We start from the raw sequence: 20,135 nt of genomic DNA, 5'->3' as shown, positions 1-20,135 counted from the left end.
TGTAGTGAAATTGATTTGGTAGTTGATGGAATTCCCAAGTGAGAGTGACCTTTCATGTGTACATTTATTGAGTACTTTTGCTCAGTTTTCTGTCCATTTTGAGACTTTAAATGGGGAGGTGTAGTTTGCAGTGTTTAGTATAGACTTCTATTGCATGCTCCCCTGGGATTGGCTCATAGATGAGCATTACATTTATTTTTATTTTACTGTTTGGTTTAAATATTGTGTTTGATGCTAATGCTAAACCACCTTTTATTGCAAGGTGGAAAGTTCCTTGACCTGAGGTCACAACCTGAGCGCTTGATTATGTATAAGTTTATATTTTGGTAAGATAAATAGTTGGAATGCTCATTTGGCTGTTAAATAATGGGAAGGTAATGTACAGTCCTGGCTAATGGGATAAGGAGCTGAATCCAGCAGATGCTATCAAAGCATCCCATCTGAGAGACTGGCGCCTTGGTCTGAAACTTCAGGTGCTCTGCAGAGCTTCTGTGACTTTCCCTGGCAGGGGAACAGAAATTTAAGCCACTTAACTCATTCAGTGTAGCCTACATTGTGTGACAAAATCCAGCTTGAGCTGAAGGGAACTCCAGTTACTACCAAGCAACCAGGAAAACCCAGTGCCAAGCACAGCCATGTCTTCCTTCTTCCCCTCTTGCTGGGTTGTTGGTTTGATTTTTGTGGGGGTTTGTTTGTTTGTTTGTTTCATTTTTTTGAGTTTTTTTGTTGTTGTTTTGTCCAAGGATCTTTACTGGCAATTCAAGCAGATCCAAAAATTCATTTTTATCTACATTTGAATAGAGAATGTAACCAGGGCATTGCTTCCATGCTAGCTGGGGACAGTTTGTTTTTTCACCCAAATGTTTTGCAAACTTCCTGATTGAGTTTGGTTTTTTTCTTTGTTTTCATATCTGACATTTACAGTCTCTGGTTTTGGGTGTAACTCTTCTCCTTTTTTGCCATCCTTTGCTCCTGTCAAGTCATGCCCTGACTGTTCTGCTGTTTGTTTCAGACAAGCAGCAAAGTGAGGCTGACATTAATTAGCTGTTTATGTTGACCAGACATAATATAAATGTTGCTGCTGATAAGATGTGGTGCAAACAGCATTTAGTATTGAGCTGTTTCTTTTCTGTGATGGGCTCCCTGTGTTTCTGAACAGCTGAACTCTTTGGGTCCTGAAGGTTTCTGTTATAGAAGGGATGGCATTTTCACTGGTTCTATCTGTAGACTTGATATGAATTAAAATAAAATGATAGGTCTAATAACTTGATCCTGCATTTTTTGCATTTTATGATAGTTAATATGAAAGTATTATTAAACACCTTTAGAAGAAGATAGTAATTTTATTTTTTGCAAATGCCTGGTTATTTTGGAAGAGTGGAGAGTCTGCACAGAATTCACAGTTATATAGAAGGATGTGGCTAAAGGAGTCTTGTGCTTCTCTTTTTTTGTTTTGTTTTTATGTTTTGTTTTGATACTTTACTGCAAGGGTCCTGTTTGTCTTGTGATTGGCAGGTTTTTTCTTGGAAAACCGGTATTTTAATTAGACCAGGTGAATCTTGTATGTCGTCGAGGGGACACTGTGCAAAGAAAACATTTTCAGGAAGATCGAGGGGAAGAGTATTGAAAAGACAACACAGACATTTGTTTTTTGCAATCTGTAGAGAAAAAAAAAATCTGTGTAGTTCTTGGAAAGGATTTGTTTGTGTGGTAGCCAGAAGGCTGACTAACTTAGAGATTTGGGGTTTGGATTTGTTTTAATAATATTGTTGTTTAGAACTTTTAAAATTTGGATATGCAAGTTGGCTTTGTTTTGATTTACTTTACTGCAAGTCATGAATGCACAATACTGTGTGAGGTCAGGATAACTGGCTTGCAAATATCAATCTTCAAATACCACAGTTCCATGATGTAACTGAGAGTGTACGTTGTTTCTACTTAGAGGAGGCTTTTTTTTTTTCTTAAGTGAATTATTGGAGGGCTTTGGGAATTGATGTACTGAGGAAGAAAACATCTGCTAATCGTTGCTGCATTCACTGTTGTTTGGCATGTGTCTACAGTTATGGTGTAAATGTGGGATTTCTAAGGCATTTTGACTGAGCTGTGCCAGTTCTGGCATTCCTTACTACTATAAGCTGTTTTATGTGGAGGTAATTTCTGTTGCTTTGAGTTTCTCCCTGACTTATTCAGGAGAGCTTTCTATCAAGTAAATCGGGAATGCCCTGCAGGAGCAACAGTCTTGTAGTGTGGATAAGATCATCTTGCATGTATTTTGCAACGAGTAATGCATTATGCTGGTTTTGCTGCTTTCTCAAATTGGGGTACAGCCTATTGTCTCTTTTGCATCTTTTAGAAGTGCTATTTTGTTTTAAACAATGTCTTAAAATAATTTGTTTAGCCTGTTTATAGCCTTCACATTCCTTTTTGATTAGTAATTAAATTTTAAAGTTTGTTAGTTGTTAGAACCAGCCTAGCTTGGGGCATTCCTAGTTTGAATAGGAAAATTTTATTATAATAGCTGTTCCAACCAAAGCAGTACCTTTATGGAACTGCTCTGAAATTGCTTATATACTCACCTTTTATTCCAGAATAATTTGTATTTGTAAAATAAGGAAAGAAAAAGAAATACTGTTGCTCTTTAGTTGTAGTAGGCTGAACTCTTCTAGGATAGCTACTGCAAATAACTTTTTAAAGCACTGATGTGGGTAATATTCCCGTGGATGAGATCCCAGCACAAGTGCATTAGCTTTTATTTCCCAATGATAGAAGGAAAATTTAGGAAATACTATATGTATGTATTGCCAAGAGCAGGATTTACCAGCAGGACTTTCATTCTTCTTGTATGACAGAAACTGCAAAATTGCCACCATTTCATCTCAGATGTCAAAGCAGATCCATTGCTTTGCTTAATCGAATTCTTTGGGAATTGTTATGTCTTATTGAGAAGTCTGTCTTACTTCACAGTTGCTTACTGTCAATATTGAATATTTGCATTGTGTCACTCCAAAAGTCATAGGGAATTCTGACATCACTGCCTCGTTTTCTTGTGCTGTCCTGTAATAAGTCTGTGTTATGTTGCAGAAGTTCTTTGCATTTTTTTCCCTATTGGATGAAATAGTAAAAAAATTGAGTAGTTTGCCCTGCTCAAAAGCAATTAGCTAAATTTTGCACTCCTTTCAACTAATTTTTGTTTTGGAAGTTTTCCAGTAGTTTATTGGACAAAAACCTTACCAAGGTTTTTTTCCCACAGATGATGTAATGTGCGTGGGCTCCACAAAGACATTATGAAGTCTAAAGGTATACAAAGGTAGGCAGGGGATTCTTGTAAGATGACTTGAAATTTGTTGCAGCTGATTCAAGTCCATTATCATTTTAATAATATTTGAAATATAGAACAGTCAACAATCTGAGCATGTGACTGTAAGAAATTTGATGATCCTTGTGCATCAGTGAGACTGCAGGTGAGCCTTTTGTTAATTTGCCATCGTGCTTTATGGACTTCATGAGTGAGAGTGGACCTTGCTTATTTACTGAGCTAATTGATGAGACCCCTTGAGCTAAAGGACAGTGAATCACAATGGACCTGGCATTCCTTTAAGAACAGCCTCATGGAGCACAAACTAATAGTCCATACACCTGCTTGGGAAAGTGAGTGAAGGTCTAAGGAGAGCAGTATTGAGGATATTGATGACAGCCTCAGCACAGCAGACTCATGCAGGAGGTAGAAAGCTCGCTCAGGGATGTAAAAATCCTGCCTTCATAGGCAGAGGTGGTATCGAGAAAGTCACTGCTACTGGTAGGAGCATCAAAGGCAGCAGGAACTTCCAGCATTGGCTCAGAAGTTAAAGGAAAAAGAGAAATGAGGGACATACAGGCTTGCTGCTGACTGTGACAGGCGATCCAGGGGCAGTGAATATGGGCAAGGCTGAGCCTCCTGATCCTTTCTTTGCCCTGGTCTTCTCCATCAGGGTCTTCTAGGCCTTTGTCTCTATATATTGGATTAAAAGTGGAGAATAACTCAGTGGTGCAAGTGGATTGGGTCAGGGTTCTGTTTTTGATATGGAGAAAACATCTTTGCATTCTGTTTGGTGTAGGGCACAAAACTCCTAAAATAGTAATGCTGATGGGGGGTGTGGCAATAGAATAGAAAGCCAGTGAAGTAAATGGATGGGATGAATGTGAGTGGTTGTTCATAGTGTTACTTAAGTGTTTTCAAGATGGAGTCTCTTCTGCCTGACTTGTCAGCAACCCTAAAGTGTTTTTGAAAATAACATCTCTGACTGTTAATGAAGCTGAACAATTATAAAATCATGCACTTGCTGTGTGCTGTTTTGAATTCCTAAAACTGTGGTTTGTAATGCAGTATATTGTAACCCGCATTTTCTCTTAAGAATTAGTGTAATGGATGGGAGCAAATGCCTTTTGATACTTAAGTGCACACAGTTGAAACATGCAGGGACAAGTTAAGAAGAAATGAAGGATGGGGAAGCAACCTCATGAAGACTGTTAAAAGTAGAGGTGCTGTTTTTTTGGAGTGGATTACAATTCTTAAAGCTTGCAGCTTTTTAATTTAGGAGTATCAGTGCCCAGTTGTTTCTGGTGACTGCCCTTTGTCCTTGATTGTCAATGTCATCTTCAGATTAATCTAAACCAAAGATGAGCATACAGGTGTTACAGATGCAGTGAGAATGCTGATAAGGTTTCAACATACACTGACAGTATATATGAGGCAAAATACTGAAGTCCTGTGTGCATCATCTCTTTTTATCTTAGTGCTTTTGGGAAAATGGTTTTACCATCCACCAGACTCAGGTGTTTCTCTGTGAGATTAATGGTGGTTGACAGAGCAGAGTGTAAAACTCTCTGCCATGGTAATTTCACATGAAGGTTAAAGGAGTGGCACAAGATATTCCTGTGTTCCCCTCCTCCTTTTTTTTTTTTTTCCCAGAGCAACTTCTTTTAAGTTCCTCTAGATATCCCAGCTAAAAGATATTTCAAATTAGGATCATGTATTACGGTCCAGAGGGAAAATCTGCCTCATCACCTATGAAAAGTTAGTTTGTTAAATGCTTCTTTTTGACCCATCATGAAATGAATTTATGGATTTCAATCCATGCTTAAAATTGGGACGAGCATTTCAATGAAATGACCAAACAAGTGTTATACTTCTGCAGACTCATTCCGAAGAATTCCTTTGGTTATCAGTATTAATGTCTGTCTACATCTATTATATGAAGGACTGGCTGAACTGACTTTGTATTCCTATTGGAACCATATCCCTTGCTTCCTCCCACTGGCAGAACAAGATCAGCTTTGTGTTTACTGCCTTCCTCACTGTGTTCCCAGACAATTCTTGGTAATGGATGCTGAAGAGTCCAGATTAAGAAGTGCGTCATTAGATAATTGTATTCCAACAACAGATTGCTTCAGTTGGGAGTGTAATGCAATTTGAAAGAATTTCCTGATGCATGGAGTACTGTAATGTTTCATTTAGTGTGTTTGCAAAGGCTCCACATTGTTCCTGCTCCATCCAGAGGTAGCTGGAAATGATGCAAGACACAGTGATTTGCTTCTGTACATAGCTTGGTGTGCCAGTTTTAGCTTCCTGCATTACCTCTCCTTTGGAAAGACTTAAGAGTAGCAGTGTGCAGCAGCTTGTCCCATGGATTTTAGTTTCCTTTTGTGGTGAAGTTCTTGATAAGGATTCCACCTATTTGTTACTATCCCATATGTGCTTGGATTATATGTTTATGAGAAGCCACTTCATCCAAGTCTGATCTCTATCCTTTTGAGACTGAGTGATCATTTTTCCCACGCCTAAGAAAATCTTGCTCAAGAGACCACAGAATCAGTAAGGTTGGAAGAGACATTCAAGATCATTCAGTCCAACCATCAATCCAGCAAAATCACCCATAAATCATATTCTGAAGTGTCACATTCAGATGCCTCTTAATGTTTGAAATACTTTTAATAAATGAAACACTGGTATTCTTGCATTTTTTTTACATTGCAACAGATGAACCTTTGTCATCTCTCATTCTTTTGGTTAGGCATTTCACTTGTTTTAAGTAAGTTTGTTGAAAGTCTCTGTGAAGTTTGTTTTTTCACAGTCTATAATGTCAGTAGTTCCTCAGAAGTGGGCCAGAACAGCAGCTCTCTCAGGGAGGCTTGCAGACCTAGTCATGCTTTGATTCAGGTTCTTAAGTTGCTTGGTAAGAGTTCAGTGCCCGCTGGTCTGTTACAAGCTGCTTGCAGGGAAGGTGCCCAAAGTTGGTTTGGAGATGGAGAGATGAAGAAAATTAGTAATGACTAGGGGAGTCTTTTGAAGGAAAACCAAATCTTAATAAGGGTGTGTTTCTGTTTGACCCTGTTGTTTTTCCAAGTCTTTCTAGACCATTGATCTCACTGCTGTCATATGTGATTTAGGTTTACCTTGAAAAATATACATAATCTACGCTGGTGTGTTATTTGCCTATTAAGACAAATGATACTTTTGATAAAACATATTTTTTTCTGTGGCATAAAGCATATACAATAAAGTGGTACAATGAAAGAAGGCTTTCATTTGTTGCTGTTCAAACTTTCTAGGGCTTTGGTCTTATATTTTAATACTTATTTTGTCATTCTGCATAAAAGCCTTATTTCAATAGGTTTGAAAGCTCTCTTATAGTAGATTCATGTCTTGTTTTACTGCACTAGTACAAATGTACTGATTGGTGTGTGTTGCTTGATCTCTGACCTATTTTTCAGTTTTAGAAAAGTCACCTAATGTCACTAAATTTGTGAAATTTAAGAATATTCATCACTTTTTATATCATGTTGTTCTAGGTTATATATTGGTCATTTGCTTGAAGTCTCAAATCTGTTACTTCAAAATGGGTAGGCTGAGTGAAGGTTCTGTAGCAGTTACATAATGCACATTCCAGCTGTCAGAAGCATCTGTTGGTTTCCTTTTTTTTGCTATTGTTTTCTTGTTTGTGGGTTTTTAAACAAGAGAATTGTTTGGTAGTTGCATTGATGCAGAAACATTTCCTGGATGGTGACAGTACTGTCAGGGCAAGTTTGGTCACACATTGCTATGTAGACTTAGAGCTGTAGAAAATTGGAAGAGTTTAATATAATATTATTAAAAAGATAAAATCTTCTCAATCAAAGAGACATAGCTGGGCGTTAGTTTTAATATGGTATTTGTCAGGAATCACTTTTAAAATCCAGGTTTTCACAGTTGCTTGTTGGATTGTTTGTGAATCTTATACAAACCTCCCATAGGAGGACATTTTAAATGTAGTCTCTCAAAGAGTATTTGTAATTTCACGGCCTTTAAGTATTTCTTAACTTTTTACAGTTTGTTGTTATGTACATACTTAAATTATATATAGAGTTTGGGATGCCATGGAGCAATGTTTGTTTAGGGTGTAAAACAATGTCTGTGCTTACCAAGATGATGCCATACATTATACAATAAAAACCCCAACAAACCCAAAACCCAAACAAACAAAAAAGTCCTACCTAACCAAACCTCAAACTGAGAGGAATATAACATTGTAACAGCTAATGTACTCAAGTATACATAGTTAATATATGTTTAATGGCTGCTGTTGGTATCAATACAGCCAGCCCCTGTTAATTCTAACAAATACTAACAGCGGGCTAAATTCCTCAGTTTGCAAGGCACTTTTACTACAAGATGTTAAAAAATGACATAGTAGAAGACACTGAATTTCTTTCTGACCATTATAAAGAAAGGCATTTTTTTCCAGAAATGTTTCTGGAGAGTTTGATATTTGTGGTAGAAAGTGTTTAATGGAGATTAATTTTTCTGAAACCTATTATGAGTTTAGTTTAACCTCAAGAGGTAAAAACTAGACAGAAATCTGTTCTGAGTATCCCAGGCAGGTTTGGATGGTAAATGGCATGTAGCAGACCTGTGTACCTGTGTCTTTCAGTGCCTGTGCAGTGGCACTGCAGGGAGTCTGTCATGTGTTCCTTCAGGCACTCCGTAGCAGAGGACAAAACAGAGTGCTGTTTGCAGGCCAAATGATGGCAAACTAAAATATCACAGTATTTTTATGCTTCAGGAAGTAATGTAGCTATATTCCACTTTTCAGAGCAGTGGAAAGAGTTCTGTGTTGGAAAGTCTTGTGGGGAGGGATCTGCTCCCACGAGGTACTGGAGTTGTCACCCGGAGACCCCTTATTCTGCAGCTGGTGCACGTTTCCCCAGAGGATGGTCGGAAAGGAGCTGGAGATGAAAATGGTAAGTGTGATCCAAGAATGTATTTTGCCTTTTGCAAAGAGAATTCAAGTCCTTCTAAATGAAGAATCAGTTGCTGTAATCTTAAAACTCTAGTAAGCTTTTCTAAAATTTGCTTGGAAGAAAACACAGCTGTTGTCCCATCTGTTTTTTTCCATTTAGCAAATGTCATGAAGTTAAAATCTTTGGATATTCAAAATACCTTTAATGTTTTAAGCTTTCCTGTTCTTGGGAATGTCTTTTGAGAAAAACAGGCCAAAGAAAGCATTTCAGTTGTAAAGATAATGGTCTGGAGTGTAGAGAACATGATTTTCTTGTGTATTTTTCATCCCCTCCCCTTTTGCTGTATAAATAAGGTATTTCATTGAGGGGGTGATGAGTATGAGAGTTTCTAGAAGGAGGGTAGGCAACAGGTAAGTACTGAATGAAGATGAAGTGGCAGAAGTGAAAAGAAACTTGTAGTAGATGCAAACGATTGAATGGACATGTTCTGTAGCTTTCAGATGCCACCCTCCTGGGCTGCACTAAGAGATTCCAAGTGCATCAAGCACAGCACTTTAAATTTTCTGTAGCTTTTTACTTTGAAGCTTGTCTTCTGTATTGCTTCTGTTTTATCCTTCAGCAGATCAAGAAAGTGATCTCAGTTGTCCCTTGAGAGTTTCAATGCTCATTTTATACCAACTAATGCTCCTGATCTTAGGAAGGAGCAGCAGGGACATACCCACCTTCTGATTGTAAAATAGTAGGTTTCTTATGTAGACGCTAACAACCGCACAGGTTTTTGTTGGCATGATAAACTTGGGACTGTAAATATTAATTCTCATTGTTCAAATTTTTCTTAATTTATTTCTACCAATAGTAAGTCAAGGTATCAGAAGTTCTTTGTTTTCCTGTAATATATATGGCCTTTGGTTTCTGAAGGACAGTTACTCATCATACTGTTTGAAATGTTTAAGCTCCAATCTTATTTACTGTCACAAGCAAGAACACAGGGTTTGTAAAAATTGGCATGCAAACTACTGAGAAATTGTAGGGACAATTCAGACTGGAAATGATCTCAGGAGACCTCTAGTCCAATCTCCTCAAAATAGGGCTAACTCAGAAGTCAAGACCATGTTTCTTTGGTCTTTATCTGCTTGGGTCTGAAAACCCTTAGGATGGAGAATTCAATCTCTGTGCAACTTTTAGAAATGGCACATTTGATGTCTTTAAATGCAGTTTTATATTGCTTGTACTGTGCAGTGTATAGTTTTCTGGAACTTCTCAGAATGCTTGAATTCTGAGTTGTAGGGTGAAATACTATATTGTTTTTCTTTGCAACTTTACAGGTGTAAAAGGAGGTTTCAGTAATTGGAGTGTTCTGAGTCAAGGCAGAGACTTTTTGTTTTAGATTGCATTTCATTTGGGGATTTGGATTTTAGACTTAAAATTTGTAGGGATGTTGGGCTAAATTATTTTTTATGATGCCCGCTTAAAATTTTTTGGGGACAACAATCGCTATGTAAGATGTAAATGTTATAATCTCATCTTGCTCTTCTGGGAGAGATATGGGCTTGTTGGGTAAGAACAGAGATTTTTGTAAGAACAGAAATTACGATTTACCAATTGAATTTTAAATATCTCTTCTCTCCAAAATTCAAGCAAATTACAGTCTAAATGGTGTTGTCACTGATCTGTTTAGCTTTTGTTGAGATTGTGGTGTTACAATTGTGAGAGAAGATGGAATCAAGTAGCTTGGAAAGAAAAACCTCTTATCCTAGCTGTGCTGTGTCATGTTGTAATAAGTGCCATTAGAAGTCTATTTTTAGAGGTAATTTTATTTGTAGTGAGGTAGATGTTGAGGTAGAGTTGAATATGGATTTGGGATATAGTCTTGCAGGGGGAAATAATCTTGCAGGAAAGGGTTTTATCTAGATGAGGGATTTCTTCTTTAAAAGTTGTATATTGGACAAGAGGGTATCAGTTTTGGCATGCTACTTTCTGAATGCTGGCATTGAACTCTGTGCACACAGATAATTTTATACAACTCTCTCTTCTCTTGTCTTCTGTTTTGTGATTGTCACCTGTGTCCATCTTAATGCTTGCTCTACTGGTATTATGTATTAACACAGCCATTTCAAAATAGCTACTTCTCTGTGGTTCTTACAAGCTTTAATTTTGCCTCTGTTGGAGTGTTGGCATCCAGAAAGCTTCCCAGTTTTCAACACAAAGCACTTTTGACTGCTGTACTATTCACTTTGGGAGGGACAAGTGATACCCTTGTACTGTGATCACTGCTATAAATCAAGAGAGTCAGAAAATACCAAAGATAAATTTCCCATTAAATGGGAAGTTCTGCATTTTCATAACAGACTGATCTGTAGATTCTACAGACAATTTGTGTAATTTGATGTGAAGGAAATGTTCTTATCATGCTTTTGCTGTTTATTGTTGGCCTCTAGTGACTCAGTGCATATGGTGTGTTTGATGTGATGATACCACACTGTGATGTTCTCTGATCAAATTGCAAGAGAAACAGTGCTTATCAGAGAATTGGACCTGGCCTTGTGAATTATTAAATTGGCCTTGCAGTGAAGACCTATAATGGTAGTTCAGAAATGGAAAATTGGAGAGAACATACCAATGGCCAAATATATGTTCCTTTTTCCCATTTGTTCCAAGATAGGAAACTGAACATTGTTCAAATTCTGAACAGACAGAATTTATACAGAACACAGGAATGAGCAATGCAGATCTGTTGCTTGATAAATCAACACTGTTTTGTTAGCCTTTTTCTCTCTACTTCAAATAGGAATCTCTTCCTACCCCTAGCTCCCAAACAGTGTGGCCTGCTTCACTGGGCTTGGCTTTGTAGAAGCTCAAGAGAAAAAGAGCTTTCCCTCAAAAGTACTTGCAGTCTAGTTGGTGTCATGGTGGTGTCCTTTTACAACTCCCAGCAACTTCTCCCGTTGGAAATGAATAACATTTCTACTGCTTTAGAAAGGGGAAGGAGATACATGAATAACTGAACTCGGTAATCTTTGTGTTGTATTGAGCTTATTTATAGAGTAGGACATAAAAAGAACAATTTGGTGGAAGGCAGTCCTGAGAAAAATCAAGAAATATGTGTATTAATTAAGGTTTTCAGGACTTACTACAGGATATGGAAAACGAGAAAAATACAGACTGTTGTTTATTCACAGTAAATCTAATTTCTTATAATGTGTAATACTGGATTTCATCATGACCAAAGTGTCATTTCCTCACACCTTTATCTAGCATTTAATCTTTAATGTAATCAGGTGATTAATTCATCTGAAGTTATTGCCTGAAAACCTTCCAAAAAATAACGTAACTGAGGGAAGATTGATTTACTACTTAAATAAATGATAAAAAAAAATTCTACATGGAAACCAGTGGGTTGCTAAATGTGGCTAATTAGACTACTAGTGGAATGTAGACTACTTTCTTCTTGCCTCGAGCATCTTTGTATTTAGAGAAATGCAATTCCTTCCTCCTTTCCTAAAAGAACTCCTTTCCATTAGATGAGGTCTATTGGGAAACTTTTTCATAGGTGTTAGCAAGTTAAAATGCAGTATCTCTGACCCAAGTGTGGTTTTTTAATATTTATTTCAAGAAGTTTAAAATAAGAAGCATATATAGATAAAACTGAAAAAAAAAAAAAAAAAAATTTGCGTAGAACTAAGCCTAGTACCTGGCTGCAAATTCCCATGCCACCAGAAAGAGAATAATTTAAGACTAAAACAGTGTCTGAGAAGGAAATCATCTCCTGAGGAGGAACATAACCAGAGAATGCTTGGTCCATATCTTCAAATGTAACAGTGGCAGTATCTTGCTGTATATTTTTCTTCCTGGCTTTAGGCCTCTCTTTACTCCCTTAGATTCCATTTTCAAGAGGAGATGAGCAATGCAATATTGAACATACTGTAGTTTCTTCCTTTTTGTGCATTTTACTTTATTTCCTCTGAACAGTAAATAAACCCTGTTCAATAACCTGGAATGGAGGAATCCTTTAATCTTGTCCTTATTTTGGAGACTGGCATGTCATTTTGCCTATTGATTGACAAATACAAATGAAAACTTCTTTCCTAATGATGTTTTCTTCATAGCTCATGTGCCTGCAGAGCAATAGGGATGAAAGTTTGGTTTTAAAAAAATTTCCTTAAGACATCCAGTTGATTTAAATCATATTTCTGTTGATGATACACACACCCTTGACTGAGCAGAACATCAGCTGTCCAGATGAGCTGTGCTTTTCAAACAGATGAGTTGGTCATTGTCATGGTACCTGAATTTTGTATCAAACAGGTACAAACCAAGAGTATCTTCGCCAGTTTGTTTTGCTGGTGGCACTTCCAGAGTGTTGCAAAGAGATCACAGGAAAATAGAGCTTTAAATTCATCAACCCCTCAATAAGAAGTTGGGGGTTTTTATAATGAAATTTCCATAAATTGAAAAAATTAAAAATTGAGAAGGGTAATGCATATGTTTGTCTCTTCTTAAATCTTTCTTAGAACTGATGTTATTCTTTATTTGAGTCTTCAGAATATTGATGGACAGCATCAGATTTCCTTTCCATACAGTAACACTACTTTTAATGACATAAACATTTCTTGCTCCCTCTGGTTCTTACCATGAGTAAATGATGAGGAAACATTTTGCCAAAGAAGTTCAGCTTTGTGGAGCCCAGTGGTGCTGTTTTCTATGCTTAGATAAGAAAATACTTTGAGCTGTTGGAATCAGGTTAGTGGCAATAATAGTCATCATCAGACAAACTGTGTTGGATAGAATATCTGATTAATAGGCATCATTTATATGTATTTAGTTAAGGTCTTATTTCTGTGCATATTGCTAATATGTTACACACTCTCATCAATACTAGAATAGCATGCACATCTGTCTGCATGCATTTGTGCTCTTTGTAATAGAATTTGGTACTGAAAGTGAATAAAATTCTATATTAAATATGATTAAAAATGTTAAACACCATTCAATGCTGTTTCTCTTTAACTGCAGACCCTGCTACATGGAAAAATCCAAGACACTTTGCTAAAGGTTGCCTTTATCCACTTGCTTTTTCTCCCTACACCTGAAATGCATGCTTATATACACTAATCGCATACATTTCATGCCACATAATTGTTGATTACACTTTTCCTTTTACACTTCTCCTACTGTGGTGATTATTTTGCTGTCTTGTGATCTGCTTGATTTTCAGTTTTCTGAGCTTTTTGCATTATAATGAGATGATTTTTGCTTTTTTTCTGTGCTGTTGCTGCTTCATAGAACTTCCTACACTTTTAGTTCCCAAATCCGTAGAAAAAACTTTGTTGATCAACTTTCTTAAATTTCAGCTTAAGAAAAAGAAAAAGGTTTTGAAAGATTACTTGATTCTAGGTAAACCACGTGTTTGCCAAAAGGCCAAATTTCTTGTAAACAGTTCTTGTGGAGCAGATTGGTGTGTCAGGGAGCACAGAGGAAATGACTGCAAGCAAAAAATTGACAATGGAGCTTGGCACTATTACTTGAAAACCTAATAGTGAAAGTGGAATCTTGCAGTATGAGTCAAACTGCTGCCTGTGTTACAAAGCAGGGATTGAACAAAACCTCCTTTGCTGTTTCTGAGACTGCTCTTGCATAGCCCCCAAGTAATTCTAGACCTCAGTGGTGACTGATAAGAGTGAAGATATTTGGTCCTTGACAGATTTGGGAAGGGTAATTTTCTCCTAAGGCTTCTTCATTATGCAGAATTTTTATGTATTTTCTGTTTGCTTGCTTTTAGTCCTACAGGTTTATCTAACTTTTTCTTTCAGCTGTAATTTGATCTCACTTGCATGGTTTAAAAAAAGATGCTAAAAGCTAGCTTTTTTACCCCCAGGTTTTTAAGCTATTGCTAATAATTCTTTTGTTTTCTGTTACAAGCTGATATTTAGTGAACAAGACCATTTCTGAAAGATTGTAGCATAGGTGATTGGCTCAGTCATAGGTAGGAATGTGGATCTTCTGTGAGACAAATTAGACATAGCAGTGAGGTTCTGTATTTCAATAGACAGAATCATAATCCTATTTATACTGAGCTATTTAACATCTAACTGTAGAAAGCTAATTTTTCTTTTGCTACTTGACAAAAAAAATCCCTTAGTTTTCAATGAGCAAACCTTGGAAAAAAGTTAGTGAAACATCTACTTCATTCTCATGTATCCATTTTTATTTTCAGAGGTTGATGCTGCAGAATGGGGTAAATTTCTTCATACCAAAAATAAGGTATGTTTACTCTCTTGATGAAGAAGCAGCATCATAAATATGTTAATATATATGTACTTAATTCTGTTATCTCTGACTTTGGTGGAAAGATTATGTTTAATAATAACGCCTGCTGTACTATATGGCAGAATATAGAGGATTTTGTGTTGTGCTTTTTTATGAGGAGAAAACTTTTGAAAACATAAAATGTCTGTTGTGTGGGTCATTGATTCTGCTGAGTTATCATAGTCCTTTTGGGGTTAATTTGTTGATTATTCTATTTTGTGTGTTGTCAAAGTTAGAAAGGACGTCACAAAGACAATGATAGGTGTAAGCACAAGTCATTTCAGTCCATTGAAGAATTGGCTACTTCAGAGGTTTTTTAGAAAGCTGTGAAAAAGACAGAAGAGCCTCATGTGCATCAGGGTCAAGGAGCAGCAACTGAGATGACCTAGCACTTCAGGAAGAGTCAAAGCTTAATTCTGGCTTGAAGAAAGTAGTATTTTTGTTGGTAATGTTTTTTGTTGTATAAATTACGTAAGTGTTTATTACTCTAAAATTATTTCCTCACCTTCTAGGCAGTACTAGGAATTGAAGGAAAGCTAGAGTGGAATATAGAGGAACCAGTGCAAGGGTAGCTCTGTGCTAACCTTTTTGCATTGGTGACAGGCGAACAGTTTTAGAAGTGTGGAAAAATTTGAAAATGAAACTGCCCTTTGTCTTCTTCAAGATCAGAAGTGGTTTAGGGTACTTGTTGCTTATTAACTTCAAAGGATTATAACAAGACTCAAAATGGAATTAAATGTTTGGAATTCTCTGGAGGTGGACACAAATTAATAACTTGTGTCTGACTTTGGTTATAAGTGCTAGTAACTGCCATCTCACAGAATTATTCGACAGATTAGATACCAATTTCTGTAATTTTTAGCACTGTGAGTCCTATTAGCTTAAGGGCTAATAGTAATTAATAGTATTTTTCATATTCTGTATACTTAGAAAGTTTTTCACCATCCATTGGAAAAGAGAACATTATTTTGCAGCTAAGTGAGTGCTGCCTTTGATTTTTAATTTTTTTTTTCTTCCTTCAGATCTATACAGATTTTGATGAAATTCGGCAGGAGATAGAAAATGAAACAGAGAGGATTTCAGGAAACAATAAGGTAAATCCCATACTGTTCATCTGTTGATTTTCCTGCCACTTAAACCTTTCTTAAAGAGTTTTGGCAGCTAGCAGTAAAAAGTACTTAACTGTTCTAATGAAGAACACAGGAACACTGCTTGCAGTCTTGAGATTTTTTTTGACTGTGTTCATGAGATAAATTACTTTAGCTAAGACACATTGTTGCTTTACTTCAAGATTCTGTAATAAAAGTGAAAAAATAAACTTTCAGTTAAACTTGCTTTCATTTTTCTACATACCTGGCTTTATGTGTAATTCCAAAATTGGCTGGTGCCAAAGAAAAAAAGAGTGGGTTGACAGATGTGTTTGGCTTTTTTTCCTTGTTGTGTGTTTTAAGATACGTGGTGAAAGAAAGTCTTTGTAGTATGAAACTATGGCCTTTGGATTTTCAAATCATGCATTTAAATAATCCAGGACAGTAATTGTTGCTTCTTATTAATGTATTTCTAGGGGATCAGCCCTGAACCAATTCATCTTAAGATTTTTTCATCTAATGTTGTAAATCTGACTCTTGTGGATTTACCTGGAATGACAAAGGTAAGATGCAGAATGCTCCTCTTCTGACTCAGTGTGTATTTTTGAACAAGGTGTGCCTGTTCAGTCTTTGTCATTGTTCTGCATTGTTACATAAAGTGCTTTCCTGGGGTTAAGCAGTGTTACAGAAATTCAATGTGTCACTGTTTTCTGGGGTAAGATTTGGGTTTCTGTTGCACTTTGCTGACATCAGAGATAGATTTGCTTATGCTTTTCCTCTTTCTACATATAAATGATAGTAGGTGTGTGGGCTGCATGATCCTTTCCATAGAAGAGGTAGCACTCCAGGTCTCAGAGCTGTACCTGCAGATAGATGACTATTTGGTAACTTGGAAAATGTTTTCCTCATTGATTCTCCAGGAGTGGCTATGTGTATTTTGTGTAAGAGGCTGTATAAAGTGAGGATATCCTAAGAGAAATGTTCATATCCTGCTTGTTCAGGATATATATGGAATAATTTTCTGAGACATGAAGAAGACAAGATGACTTCTTTCCCTTCCCATGCACATATAACACACCCCACTCTGCCACTTGTGCAGGTGGTTCTTGCACACCAAGCCTCATGCAGGCATAAAGACACAATTTTGAACAGTTCCATATTGGTTTCTACTCTAGGTGCCTGTTGGTGATCAGCCTAAAGACATTGAACTTCAAATAAGAGAGCTCATCCTTCAGTTCATCAGCAACCCTAATTCCATTATCCTGGCAGTCACGGCTGCTAACACAGACATGGCCACTTCCGAAGCACTGAAAATAGCTCGGGAGGTGGATCCAGATGGTAAGCACCAAGACTAGCTGGATGCTGTAATTGAATTGCTTTTTAAAACTCAATCCTAAAATAAAACTGATGCTGTTTGAGCAAAATATAGTAAGAAAAGTTAATGTCACCACATTTCCTAGAAAATATAAGTTTTATGTTTGCTTAAAGACTTCTTGCTGCGGTCTCTGCAACTCAAGAGAATGCTGGGGTAAATCAATAACTGATAGATTTTTGGCTTGCCAGCAGACCAAGTAACTATTCTAATAGTCGTGGAGTCACTTCTGTTTTAACAGCAGCAAAATGATGTTAAGAATGTTGGGGATTTTCAGTCTTAGTAGTTCACAGTGGTCAGTTAGGGCAACTTCGTGCTTTAATGTCCAGCATTATTTCCTTTGGTAGAGAATATATGCCACCCTGAAGCTGGTAATTGACTGTCTAGCTGTAAATTTAGCAGCTTTTAGTAAGGATGACTTTTGGTGCCCTGTATTTATGGGGGAGAACTGACTGACTTGATGGGGTAGGAAGCTTATAATTTTATATTTACCTGAACCTGCTTCTTGCTTTTGGAAAATGTTGTCAGTACCATTGAATAACAAATGGTGCTGTGTGATTTGAAAGTACATGGATTAATACATTTGGAAAACAAGCATATGAAAATTAGGCTAAAATTGAATGTTGATACCCTCAAATTTTTCTTTCCATAAATTGTAATATTTCTTGATTGTTTTCAAACTCCAAGTCTGCTTTGGCTTGCCTGCCACATAACCCTGAGGGAAAACCTCTTCTGGCAGTCTGCTCAGTTAAACTGTACTGGTTCAAGATATCAGACCCCTTTTATTTTACTCCTGTAAAAATGATTGACAGTATCTTTTAGATCACATCCCAGAATTCTAAAACTTAAAGGTCTAAAGTTGCAGATCATGTTGCAGGAGTTCTGCACGTTTTGCAGGAGTAATCCTATATAGTGGGAACCTACAATACTAAAGTAGCTACACTCACATGAAAGTTTTAAGACCCAAGAACTTACTGATTTTACTGAGATACTGTTTTATTTTTTTAGATTCCAAATTATATTTCAAAGGAAATGTTCTTGGCACATTTTTGTTTCAGACCAAGAGCTCAGGAAATATTAAGGTCCCAGACAAATCCTGTGTGTATTAGCTTACTGGTTTAGATGGGCAATATTTACCTATTTAATGAATTTAGATCAGTAATTCTCCACTTTGCTGAATTATGAATTTTAGTTACTCTGATCAAATCAGAACATCACTGTGAGTGTTTTCCTTTTGGTAGGTCGAAGAACCCTTGCTGTTATCACAAAGCTGGATCTCATGGATGCTGGCACTGATGCTATGGATGTGCTCATGGGAAGAGTGATTCCAGTCAAACTTGGCATCATTGGAGTAGTGAATAGGTCTGTGTGGGCACATTGGTGCTGATTTTAAAACTGTTAATATGAAGTAATGCTTCTTCTTTTTTAGCCATGAATATAGTTTAAAGAATAAGGTGACAATGTTGAAATAAACTTCTGAAAAAGCAAGTGAGAATCTTGTTGCTCACTTCTCAAAAGCCTTTGTTCTTCCATTCAACTTACTGCTAATGCAGAGAGGAGTAGAGACACTTCAAAAAGAACTGTAGAGTCACCACTTCTGCTGTTGTCCCTCAACTTGAGGGCTGCTTCTGGTCAGCTGTTCATGTTAGCTCTGATCCAGCACAGGTCCTGTATATATTAGTCCCAACTGCATATGGCTGTGGTACTGTTTGCTCTGTTTTTTAACATCACTTAGGTCAAATCTCATGTTGTTTTGATAAGAGCATTGCTTACTCTGTGTATAGTTGCTTCCAATATCGATTTGTTGACTATCCTACATAGAGAAACAAATAAAAACCTTTAAAGTCTGAGGAAGGTGAGTTATATGTGTAAAGCAAAATCCTGTTGTTAAATGTTCTGTCCAGAAAAGCAGAAGTGTAAATTACTTTTACTTTGCATCCATTAACTAGTGTGTAATTCTGCCTTTTACCTTCAGGAGTCAGTTGGATATTAACAATAAGAAGAGTGTGGCTGATTCCATTCGTGACGAGTATGGGTTTCTTCAAAAGAAATATCCTTCTCTTGCCAATCGAAATGGAACCAAGTATCTTGCTAGGACACTGAACAGGTATTACTTGAAGATATAAACTGATGTGTTAGACATATGTGCAAGTCTTTCTTTTTACCCTTAATGTCTCTTTTGGTGCTGTACGGCAATGCATTAAAGAAAACTCTGGCAGCAATTTCTGAATTTACTGTAGTTTTCAGAAACTCAGTTTTTAAATTTACTGTAGTTTTCCCAAGTAAATGTTTTCCTTCGGTGGTTATTTTGTGTCTCTCCTCTGTTTTGATGGAGAGGATAAAGCTGAAACTTTTCCTCCCTTCTAATGAAGAGACTGTTTTATATTTTTAGATTGCTGATGCATCATATCAGGGATTGCTTGCCAGAACTGAAAACCAGAATTAATGTTTTAGCTGCCCAGTACCAGTCTCTCCTGAACAGCTACGGGGAACCTGTTGAAGACAAGAGTGCTACTTTATTGCAGCTGATCACCAAATTTGCCACAGAATATTGCAACACTATTGAAGGAACAGCAAAATACATAGAGACTTCTGAGCTGTAAGTACAAATGTTTTCCTGAAATACTGACAGAGTGATTAGGTTGACTCAGTGGCTCTCACTGGCATTATTATGACACTGAACTATAACATATTAAAAAATTATTGAATCCAAGCAACTGTAAAAATGTTTTCAATGTTTGCTTTTTTTTTTTTTTCTTATTTGCTACTTCAGTTGTTACTTCTTCTTTCAGATGTGGTGGAGCCAGAATCTGTTATATTTTTCATGAGACTTTTGGAAGAACTTTAGAATCTGTTGACCCTCTGGGTGGCCTTAACACAATTGACATTCTGACTGCCATTAGAAATGCTACTGTGAGTATTCTTATATATTTCTGAGTGTTGTGGCTGTATATTAGATAGGAAGCTTAGGTTTCATTCTATATAAGGGCACGACTTCAAAATGGTTCAGTATTTTCCTGACAGATTTGGGTTCTTGCTAATGTGGGAAATAGTGTTGCTGAGAATTAATAGAGTAAGACCACTTTTAAATTTTGCAGTATCTAATAAAATGT

The 20,135-nt window shown here is 36.8% G+C and overlaps 1 protein-coding gene and 1 pseudogene across 6 annotated transcripts in view; one reads left to right on the top strand and one right to left on the bottom strand.

Moving 5' to 3' along the window:
* The window catches only part of LOC306800781 (ankyrin repeat domain-containing protein 26-like), a 397,491-nt pseudogene that overhangs the window by 41,074 nt on the left and 336,282 nt on the right, over positions 1 to 20,135 (bottom strand). The gene's annotated exons all lie outside the window — the stretch shown is intronic.
* DNM1L (dynamin 1 like) overlaps positions 1 to 20,135 on the top strand; it is a 36,448-nt gene that overhangs the window by 3,175 nt on the left and 13,138 nt on the right. For 2 of the 5 annotated variants that reach the window (XM_079303434.1, XM_079303436.1), the window contains exons 2-11: positions 8,109 to 8,256; positions 13,270 to 13,308; positions 14,471 to 14,517; positions 15,585 to 15,656; positions 16,127 to 16,213; positions 16,826 to 16,988; positions 18,264 to 18,384; positions 18,998 to 19,129; positions 19,415 to 19,621; positions 19,815 to 19,935. In XM_079303434.1, coding sequence (XP_079159560.1) covers positions 8,109 to 8,256; positions 13,270 to 13,308; positions 14,471 to 14,517; positions 15,585 to 15,656; positions 16,127 to 16,213; positions 16,826 to 16,988; positions 18,264 to 18,384; positions 18,998 to 19,129; positions 19,415 to 19,621; positions 19,815 to 19,935 — 1,137 coding nt within the window. Of the gene's footprint in view, positions 1 to 3,274; positions 3,308 to 8,108; positions 8,257 to 13,269; positions 13,309 to 14,470; positions 14,518 to 15,584; positions 15,657 to 16,126; positions 16,214 to 16,825; positions 16,989 to 18,263; positions 18,385 to 18,997; positions 19,130 to 19,414; positions 19,622 to 19,814; positions 19,936 to 20,135 lie in introns of those variants that run through there. The other 3 variants (XM_079303435.1, XM_079303437.1, XM_079303438.1) reach the window with 2 other exon arrangements.

Source organism: Erithacus rubecula (genome assembly GCF_903797595.1).
Source record: "Erithacus rubecula genome assembly, chromosome: 4".
Taxonomy (NCBI): domain Eukaryota; kingdom Metazoa; phylum Chordata; class Aves; order Passeriformes; family Muscicapidae; genus Erithacus; species Erithacus rubecula.
Note: the sequence above shows the minus strand (reverse complement) of the source record. Positions and strands in the feature narration are given on the sequence as shown.